The sequence below is a fragment of the Mesoplodon mirus genome (assembly GCF_964341445.2).
Source record: "Mesoplodon mirus genome assembly, chromosome: 15".
Taxonomy (NCBI): Eukaryota; Metazoa; Chordata; class Mammalia; order Artiodactyla; family Ziphiidae; genus Mesoplodon; species Mesoplodon mirus.
Window position 1 is genome coordinate 57,026,333 of NC_138991.1, and position 10,752 is coordinate 57,037,084.

General features: G+C 47.2%; 1 protein-coding gene across 1 annotated transcript in view; it reads left to right on the forward strand.

Moving 5' to 3' along the window:
- TVP23A (trans-golgi network vesicle protein 23 homolog A) overlaps positions 1-10,745 on the forward strand; it is a gene marked incomplete at its 5' end in the record, with an annotated part of 32,677 nt that extends 21,932 nt beyond the window's left edge. Inside the window, 6 exons of the mRNA XM_082644531.1 lie at positions 6,141-6,285; positions 7,368-7,457; positions 7,691-7,819; positions 8,838-8,966; positions 10,004-10,063; positions 10,729-10,745. Coding sequence (XP_082500657.1) covers positions 6,141-6,285; positions 7,368-7,457; positions 7,691-7,819; positions 8,838-8,966; positions 10,004-10,063 — 553 coding nt within the window. The 3' untranslated portion in view covers positions 10,729-10,745. The remainder of the gene's footprint in view (positions 1-6,140; positions 6,286-7,367; positions 7,458-7,690; positions 7,820-8,837; positions 8,967-10,003; positions 10,064-10,728) is intronic.
- Positions 10,746-10,752: the final 7 nt, after the last annotated feature.

The window sequence follows — 10,752 nt, forward strand, 5'->3', positions numbered from 1 at the left end:
CGGAAGACATCGAAAAAGATCATCACCTGCGGAGGCTTTTTCTCACTTTCTCCTGTTCTCAAAAATCTCGACCATGAATGAGTCAAACAATAAATAGTGATATTAACCACAGCGACCTAAGGCCCCCTCTGGTCCGGCATTGTAGGTATTTTTCATCCCAGAAGCCTTGGACGTCTGAGGTTAAATGTTACTCTCCCATTTTACAGATGAGTAAACTGAGGCTCTGAGTGGTTTAGTGCCCTGTCCAGGACCATGTATGCAACAAGGATGGAGCATGAGTGTGGATCAGGGTTCTCTGGCTTTCACTGTACCCACTGTCCAGGTAGGGGCCAGAGTGGGCATTTTTACTCCACAGAGAGTGGTGGCCCTTTTTTTTGCATAGGGACTGGTAATACCAGACGAAAGGACCTGCTTTCTGGAATTTTCTCACACATTCAACTGTAATGGCCAATTACTCAACTGGGGATTTTTAGGTCTGAATTTTTTTTTTATTTGGACCACAGATGGCCCCCAGAATATCAATGGGCTTGTTTTTTTCTGAAACGTGTCTTGCCTCAATGCAAAGTTGAGGCTGCCTCTGATCATTTCTTTGTTTTTCTATTTTTAAATTCAACTTTACATAAAAGTACAGAGAACAATGACCCTGGTATTCCCTTTGCCCTGCTCAGTCATGATCAGCTCGTGGCCAGCCTGTTTCTTCTTCACCCCCATCCACTCCCCGCCCCCGGATTATCTTGAAACAAATTCTAGACATCATCTCAGATGCTCTTTTCGTAGCAAAGTGAAGCAAGGAGAAAAGATACCATCTTTCCTCAGACGTTTGCCACAGTGAAAAGCAGAAGGCTTTGCAGAGTGTCTGAAAGAGAATTTAAAATAGGACGTCTGATGAGGAATTCAGTCTTCAAAGTATTTGAAACCAATAAAGGGCAGCTTTTAAAGAGACTGTTAGATCACTGCTGAATTGAGGATTAAATCAACCTTCCCCCACCCGGCCGCAAATCAAACGTGCTTTAGAAGTTTGTGGGAAGGGGGATGCGTATGGTGCCTGTGGGATGCAGTCCTCCCCACGCCCACCACCGACTTTACTCTGTCTAGATAGAGCACCGCCCCCAACCTGTGTCCATTTTTTAGAGCGGTTTTAGGTTTACAGAAGAACTGAGCAAAAAGTACAGAGAATTCCCACAAGCCCCTCCCCACCACAAAGTTCCCCCTATTATTAACATCTTGCATTAGTGTCATCCATTTGTTATGATGACCAGTAGTACATTATTATTAACTAAAGTCCATAGTTTCCATCAGGGTTCACTCTTGGTATTGTACCTTCCACAGACTTTGACAAATGTATAATGACATGTATCCACCATTACAGTATCATACAGAGTAGTTTCACTGCCCTAAACATCCCCTGGGCTCCAACTATTCATCCTCCCTCTCCCCTAACCCCTGGCAACCACTGACCTTTTTACTATCTCTATAGATAGCTAAGTCTTTTCCAAAATGTCATAGAGTTAGAATCATGCAGTATGTAGTCTTTTCAGCCTGGCTTCTCTTACTGTGTAATATGCATTAAGGTTCCTCCATGTCTTTTCATGGCTTGGGAGCTCATTACTTTTTCGTGCTGAATAATGTTCCATTGTGTGGATGTGCTATGATGTATCCATTCACCTACTGAAGGACATCTTGGTTGGTTCCAATCTGGGGCAATTATGACTAAAGATGCTAGAAACATCTGTGTGCTGGTTTTTGTGTGGACGTAAGTTTTCAACTCATTTGGGTAAATAGGAGTGCAGTTGCTGGGCTGTAGCTCATGTAGAAATTTTAGGGTGACTTGCAGAGGTTCTTCTTTGGTCAATGGCTACAATCAGAATTTTTATTGAGGTGTAGCATACATACAGTAAAGTGCACTAATCCTAAATGTACAGTTGGATGAATTTTTATACACATGCCCACACAGGTCAAGATGCGGAGCATCTCCAGCACTGGAAGCCCCCTTGTGTGCCTTCCCAGTGGCTGGCCCTCTACCATCCCCAGAGATAACACTGCTCTGACCTCTAGCACAATCCATTGTTTCTGCCAGTCGGGCAGCTCCCACCCTGCAGCTTTGGAAAGGGGATTTTTGGGGGGTGCGGGTGGAGAGAAGAGGCCGTTAGTGACAGTTTGCTTCATTTTGGTTTGTTTTGAATGGAGCCTAATTTTCTCACCAAATTCTTCTTGCCCATCTAGAGCAGGGATTGGCACAAGTTCTGGGTAAATATTTTCGGCTTTGCCAGCCATTGAGTGAGCATGGCTGCGTTCTAATAAAACTTTATTTACAGAAATAGGAAGTGGGCCAGATTTGGCCCTTGGGCTGGAGTTTGTGAATCCAGGGTAGAACAGTGCTTTTCCTTTGCAAAGTCCATGTCCAGGCCCCACTCCAAATCTGAATCCGTGTGTCCCGGGACCAGGCAGTGTTGCGTGCGTTTTAAGGCCTCCTCGGGTAACTTTCAAGCACATTCCATGAGAACCTACTGGGTTTCCCTCCAAGGGGGTGGGGGACAAGGCATGTGTTGGGCCCAGAACTGTGAAAGTGGATTTAAATGTAAACAAAAGCCCAGCTAGACCCTCCCCACCTTGACTCAGGTCATCTCATTTCTCCTTTCACCATCAGTCATTCCCTCCTCCTCCTCTTGAGGTAACAGGCTTCTGTCTGGCGGGTGGAGGGAGCGTGATGGATACTGACCAGAAAATACTCCCGTTGAGGATAAGGAAGTTTCCTTGGTGAAAGTGGAGGAGCTGGGGGAATATGGGGAGATCAGGAGTCTTGAGGGATCCCTGCACAGATGAAAAGTCAGCCCCTGGGGAGTGAGAGAGAGAAAGTTGTGGTCAGAGGGGGAATGTTACAGTTTGGCTCCTTGGAACAGTTTTGAGTGACAGTGAGACTGTCAGCTGTTCACAGTGACTGAGTGTCGTGTGTGTTTCAGGGACTATATACCTGCTACCTTCACTTGACCTTTTTAATCGAATACCCTCAGCAGTGGCTCCTGTGGGCATTCCCATTTTACAGAAGTGGAGACTGAGGCGGTGAGAGGTTCCGTAGCTTAGGGACAGCTGAGGAGCTACTCAGAGGTTGGAGCCGGGATTTGGACCCTGGCAGTCAGGCACCTCTGTACTGTTTGCCTCTCAAGGGGGTGACCAGGTGGGTGCCTGGGAGGGGGGAGTTGGAAGCCGGTGGCATTGAGAGGTGGAGGCGACTGTCGGCGCGTGTGTGCTCCGTGGCTGCGGAGGTGGCAGGAGAAAAGGCTGGGGGGATGGAGGACCCCATGTCAGGGAAGGGTGGGCAGGCTCAAGCCATGGCCTTCAAAACTCTCCAAACTAGAAAGCTGGTCTGAGACCACATCCATGTTAGCGGTGGGGCACAGGCTGGGCAAACTGCAGAGGTGGACGGAGTGAGGGTTTGGAGGGTTGCCCAGAGAACAACCCGCATAAAACAGGATCAGAACGATGTCTGGAAGTACAATGGGCATCCTTTTCTACTTGCTTTGGATTATTACAACAGCCACAACCACCATAATAATACCTTCCATTCAAGTTAGGGAAACAGTCAACCAGGACTCAACTGAATAAACAGAACCTTCCAACAAATGGAATTTTTCCTGCATTTTATTTCAGGAAACCACAGTCAAAAATAGAAAAACAGGGCTTCCCTGGTGGCGCAGTGGTTGAGAGTCCGCCTGCCGATGCAGGGGACACGGGTTCGTGCCCCGGTCCGGGAAGATCCCACATGCCGCGGAGCGGCTGGACCCGTGAGCCATGGCCGCTGAGCCTGCGCGTCTGGAGCCTGTGCTCCGCAGCGGGAGAGGCCACAAAAGTGAGAGGCCCGTGTACGGCAAAAAAAAAAAAAAAAAAAAAAGGAAGAAAAACAGTGGGTGGGCAGGGGATTTATTTGAATGCATAACTTACAGGTTTCATCCTGGATCAGTGCACACTTGGGTCTCTTGTAAGCGTTTTAAGTCTGTATTGTTCTACAGCAGAGGTCCCCAACCCCCAGGCCACAGACCGGTACCAGTCCGTGACCAGGCCGCACAGCAGCAGGTGAGCGAGCAAAGCTTCGTCTGCTGCTCGCGTCCCATCGCTCGCATTACCGCCCGAACCATTCCCCCACCCAGCACACCCCGCCCCCGCCTCGTCCACGGAAAGATTGTCTTCCATCAAATCTGTCCCTGGTGCCACAAAGGTTGGGGACTGCTGTTCTGCAAAAAGGACAGATGTCCCCAGTGAGCCTGAAGGGACTGGATTATAAGGTTCAACACAACAAATATTTGCCGAGAATCTTAATGCCAGGTGCTCTTGGGGATACAAAATTATTGAAAATTATCTCTGTCCTCGAAGGATGTTCAGTTATTGGAAGAGGACTCATTTATCTTGGAGTGAAGGGGGCAAAATTGTACTAAGACAATTAGTTGAAAGATCCTCAATAAGGTTTAAGGCGAAAGGGGTATAAGAGACTCCCAAGAGTCTTATCTTCTGGAACATTCCAGGTTTGGAAGTGCTACGTGATCATGTCTAATTCTTAAATGCCAGGTACGGTCGCCAGGAGAGCTCAGCATCTGAAAGGCACAGGTGAGAACGTTCTGGAGGACAGCTGGGGTTCCAGCACAGCCCCTTCTTCCTTTAGAACGTGAGGAGTAAATGCAGATGTCATTACACATCCTGCCTCTGAATCTTAGCTGACGCTCCCTTGGGCGTCAGAAACGCACGGTTCTATAGGAGCCTCCTGGGTGCTTACCCTGACCACCTTCCTTCTCGGAAGGTCAAGCAGGCTCGTCCCCCACAGGCCTGCTGGCTACCTTTGCTCCCCACGATGTGGCAAGCCGGCGGCTCACAGGCCAGTGTGCAACACAGCCTGTGGCATTTTGTTAACATAATTAGTGACCTTTGTGTAAAAATCCGATTTCCCATGAAAAGTCTGGGTTTCTGGCTTCCAGTGAAGATATCGGATCTGGCACTACTAGGTGAGGTTTGCTGAGTAGAGTCGCCTGCCCTCCCCATCCAGCGATGAACTGCCACCCGTCATGGGGCTCGCAGGGTTGCTTTTTATTTTTTTAAAGATAGTCTCTTTTTAATTGTATAGAAGTTAAAAAAAATTTTATTAGAGTATAGTTGATTTACAATGTTGTGTTAATTACTGCTGTACAGCAGTGACTCAGTTATACATATATAAACATTATTTTTAATAATGATTTTTAAAAATTCTTATTATTTTTATTTTTTGGCTGCATCGGGTCTTAGTTGCGGTGCTCGGGCTCTTCGTTGTGGTGCGTGGGCTTCTCTCTAGTTGAGGCGCGAGGGTCAGTAGTTGGGCACACGGGCTTAGTTGCCCCGTGGCATGTGGGATCTTAGTTCCCCAACCAGGGATGGAACCAGTGTCCTCTGCGTTGGAAGGCAGATTCTTAACCACTGGACCACCAGGGAAGTCCCTATATACATTCTTTTTCATATTGTTTTCCATTATTGTTTATCACAGGATATTGAATATAGTTCCCTGTGCTCTACAGTAGGACTTGTTGATCCATCCTATATATAAGAGTTTGCATCTGCTAGTCTCCAACTCCCAGTCCATCCCTCCCCCACCCCCTCTTCCTTGTGCACAGCTGCTTTCTGGCTCCAGCGCTGAAATGCAGCTCATCACAAGCGGCTGGGAGTTGGCGCCGACTTGTGCATGTCATGCTCGATTCCCTCCATCAGGAACACGAGGCCCCCGCTGATGTGAGGCTTCTGCACCCGTGGGCTGCACATGGCCGCGCTGTTCAGTTACTGGCGGAATAACCCAACATTTCCCTTTGGGGAACTGGTCACTGTCGCTGCTAGGTGGGAAGGTGGTGATCACTGTCCCTGATACAGTTCACGTCAAAGGTGACCCATTTTCAAAGAGGGCAAGTGATATTTGGAGTCAAATTAGGGGAAAGTACTGGTTTCTTCAAGAGGGTGGGGGAAAAATGCTGGTGTGATGAGGATTGTTTCGAGCCTTCTAGGTTAGCCTTCTAGCCTGAATGAGTTCGGGTTTAAATGCATGGGGAACACGTGGGACGTGGAAACCACAGAGTGAGTTCAGCCACTGCCCTTTGGGCCCTGGAGTGAGGGGGCTCTGGGTTCTTTCCTAGGCACCCGGTGGCCACGTTTTTCCACCTGTTTTTCCGAGTAAGTGCCATCATCACCTACGTGGGCTGTGACTGGTTCAGCAGAAGCTTTGTGGGCTGTTTTGTCACCGTGCTTCTTCTCCTGTCCTTTGACTTCTGGTCTGTGAAGGTAAGGCCCCCTCACCTGTGACAGCCTCGCTCCTGAAACACGTGGCTACGTTTCCAGATGCTCACAGTTCTGATGCATGTGGCTGATTGGGGCTCAGAGGCACTTTGGTTTAAACTGCTGATATGCACTTAAGAATACTGAGCTGAATACTGTCACTTAAAATTAGAGAAAAAAATACATTGCTTAGTTGAATAAATGGCTTCTGTCATGCTTGCAAACATGTAGTATATGAGGGTGACAACTCCATAGGGCTTTGGATTTTTTGTAAATTTTACATATGACATAATATTATAAATAATATATTTTAAAATTCTATATAATATGAATATACATGTGTGTGTCTGGGGAGTCCTTTTTTCATGAATGAAACTTTGTTTTTAAAATTTTTATTGGAGTAGAGTTGATGTACAACGTTGTGTTACTTTTCTGCTGTACAGCAAAGTGAGTCAGTTATACATATACGTATATCCACTCTTTTTTAGATTCTTCTCCCATATAGGTCATTACAGAGTGTTGAGTAGAGTTCCCTGTGCTATACAGTAGGTCTTTACTAGTTATCTAGTTTATATATAGTAGTGTGTATATGTCAATCCCAATCTCCCAATTTATCCCTCCCTCCCCTTCCCCACTGGTAACCATAAGATTGTTTTCTACATCTGTGACTCTATTTCTGTTTCATTAATAAGTTCATTTGTACCACATTTTTAGATTCCACATATAAGCAATATCATATGATATTTGTCCTTCTCTTTCTGACTTACTTCACTCAGTATGACAATCTCTAGGTCCATCCATGTTGCTGCAAATGGCATTATTTCATTCTTTTTTATGGCTGAGTAATATGCCATTTTATATATGTAACACATCTTCTTTGTCCATTCTTCTGTCGATGGACATTTAGGTTGCTTTTTAAGGTAAGCTTAGTTAAGAATTAGAGGCCTCAAAACTGATTTTGAGAAAGCTCCACAGTTCAGTTCCCCTCTCCTCCTTCTCACGGTGCAAGTTTGGCATGAATTGGTGACTTTTATTCATCAATGAATGACCCGTGGCCTGCTTGGAGACATTCTGTCCACTTTCTTCAGAATGTAACCGGACGACTCATGGTGGGCCTTCGCTGGTGGAACCAGATCGACGAAGATGGGAAAAGCCACTGGATTTTTGAAGCCAGAAAGATATTCTCCAATATGTGTCAAGCTAGAACCGGGAAAACGGCCGTGGAAAGTTCCCATGGGTTCCTTTTGAGCTTTGTGGGGTCTGATCCCCGCCGTACACAAAGCCCACTGATGCTGGCGCTCCGTTCAAAGTCACATGTGGCAGAAGCACGTGTGACGTGAACAAAAATCATAGCACACTCCTTTGCAACCATTTTCACTAGTATTGAAACCGAATCACTTTCCCGCCACAGGCCTCTCCAAATACCGTGGCTGCCACAGAGGCGGAAGCTCGGGTCTTCTGGCTCGGCCTCATCATCTGCCCCATGATTTGGATCGTGTTCTTTTTTAGCTCCTTATTTTCCTTGAAGCTCAAGTGGCTGGTAAGGCAACATTTGCTGAAATATCTGTATAGAACCGGTGGTTGCAGGAGTGGGTTTTTGCTATTGATCAACCCATCAATCGAAACAACTTTGAGATAGAATTCACATACCAGGCAGTGCACCCGTCAGTGTGTACAATTCAGGGGCTTCTAGTCTATTCACAGGGTTGTGCCACCATCACCACAATCAGTTTTAGGGTATTTTCATCACCCCAGAAGGAAACCTTGAGCCCTTCAGCCACCACCCTCCCCATACACCTGTCCCCCCCGCCCCTGCCACCCACTGATTTCTCTGTTTCTACAGATTTGGCTATTCTGGACATTTTCTGTAAAAGAATCATATAATATGTAGTCTTGTGTGACTGAGCCCTTTCACTTGGTATTGTTTTCAGGGTTCATCCCTGTTGTAGCAGGTGTCAGTACTGCTTTCTTTCTTCTGGATGAATACTATTCCATGGTATTAGACCACATTTTGTTTATCCATTTATCCATCAGTGAGATAATCAATGGTTATTTGTTTCCAGCTTTTGGCTCTGAATAATGCTGCTGAGAGAGGAGTTTTTAGAAAAAGTGCATGACATCCTACCTTGGATAGGGAACCCTTCCTCAGCAGGAATAAGCTAGCCTCAGGGTTCTGCAGTTTCATTTCAGATTTTATCATATTGCATTGCCATGATCTGATCCATTCAATGAGGAAACAGAATATCTATGGACAGTCTGAGCAACAGCATAAAAAAGTGTGGGCTCTGGAGTCTGGATCACGGCTCAGCCTCACTCCAGCTCTGTGACCTCAGGCTAATTTAGCTTCCCTGAGCTTCCATGTCCTCCCTGTAAAATGGGATGATAATGGCCCCAACCTCTCGGGTTCCTGGTGATTAAAAGGGGTCTGTGAGTATTTGTAAGCACTCCATAGAGGTTGGCTATTACTAGGTGTGAGCCGGAGCCACTCCTACTTGCTTTGGGAGGAACATTTCAATACGTGCTCTTAGGAGAATTACATTTGCTTTGTCTGAGCGCAGGCCCTCGTCATAGCTGGGATTTCTCTCCAAGCCGCTAACCTGTACGGCTACGTCCTTTGTAAGATGGGAGGCGAGAGTGACATCAGCAAAATCACAGCCAGTTTTCTGTCCCAGACGGTGTTCCAGACGGTGAGTTACTGAAGTCTGATTCCTGGACCCCTGATCTCCAGACACTTAAAAGTCAAGGAGGCCTGTTGGCAATGGCAGGTTTTGATGTTTTCCATATCAGCCAGGCCTCCATGGTTAGTTGCTTTTTTGTGTGTGTGGTTAAAATATACCCAACAAAACTTACCCTTTTAACCATTTTTAAGTGTACAGTTCAGGGCTTCCCTGGTGGCGCAGTGGTTAAGAATCCACCTGCCAATGCAGGGGACACGGGTTCGAGCCCTGGTCCAGGAAGATCCCACATGCCGCGGAGCAACTAAGCCCGTGCGCCACAGCTACTGAGCCTGTGCTCTAGAGCCCGCGAGCCACAACTACTGAAGCCCGCGTGCCTAGAGCTTGTGCTTTGCAACAAGAGAGGCCACCACAATGAGAAGCCTGCGCGCCGCAATGAAGAGCAGCCCCCACTCGCCGCAACTAGAGAAAACCTACGCGCAGCAACGAAGACCCAAGGCAGCCAAAAAAAAACACAAAAAGATGGCAGAGTCCTTTAAAAAAAAGTGTACAGTTCAGTATATCCACATCATGTCACAACTCTGATCTTCACAAACCGAAACTGTACCCACCGAATGTTTTAACTCCCCATTCCCCACCCTCCCCCCCCACCAGCAAGCTCCTGGTAACCACCTACTTCCTGTCCCCATGCATCTGACGACTCTAGGGACCTCACCTAAGTGGAATCATACAGCGCTTGTCTTTTTGTGACTGCCATTGTCGGTTTTGAGTGATTTCTTTAAACGACAGAATTAAGAACCATAACTTTTTTTTTTTTTTTAAACCTAGCCTTAGTTCTAGGAGAGAAATAGATCTTCTAAATTTGACCAGGCTCTTCCTGAAATGGTCTCAACCATCTTAAATGTGAACAGTGCAGCTTCACACCAAGACCTTGAGCAACCAGCCCTACAGGCTTTCAGTTCACTGTGGGTTTGCTCTGGCCTTGAATCAGCAGGATCAGGCCACACACATGTGAGACAGAAAGCCAGGGCAGCCTCTTCCCCTTGCAGGCCTGTCCAAGAGACTTCCAGAAGCCTGGCCTTGAGGGGCTGGAGATTCACAAATATTAGGTAAGAGGTGGGATCGAGGTGGCGGCCTGGACGGTGCAGGGCCGGGGGCTCCCGTGGAAGCGCAGCTCCCCTGGGTTCAGCTGGGCCTGTGGTCTGGGTGGGCCCTTTAGAGGGGTCTCACCTTCCTCACCTTGAACAGGTGCAGATTTGACCCTATGTGGGCAAGTGGGGTGGGCGACGAGAGAAGGGGAGGGCAAGGGATTTGCCCGCCTTCCACTTCCATGCCTGGAGTAAGATGGGAATTGGGAATTTACTCTTCCCTCAGCTGCTCTCAGATCCTGTGTGTCTTTCAGAGTGAGCGTCTCATGGCAATGAGGATCTTCTTGGAGTTTGCATCTCTCTCCTTTTTATGTAATGTTTAAAAACCCTGTAAGTCGTCTGACGACACTGGAAATTGCTGGATATAGTGAACACACATTCCTATACAGGGTGTCGACACTGACCCCCAAATCTGTTCTCATGTGGGTGACTCGAGGGTTTTTTGACTGTGCCCAGCCATGAGGTGTGCACTGACCTCAGGACAAGCCCCAGCAGGAGGATCTATCACTGCTTTAATTTTTTCTCCACCTAAGGAACAGCATTTGCACTATGCTGTCTGAAACTGTGACTGTGTATCTGCAGCGAAGCCACACATTCACCCCTTTGTCCCTTTGGTTCTTTTTCAGGCTTATCTTCCGAGGCAGCAAAGG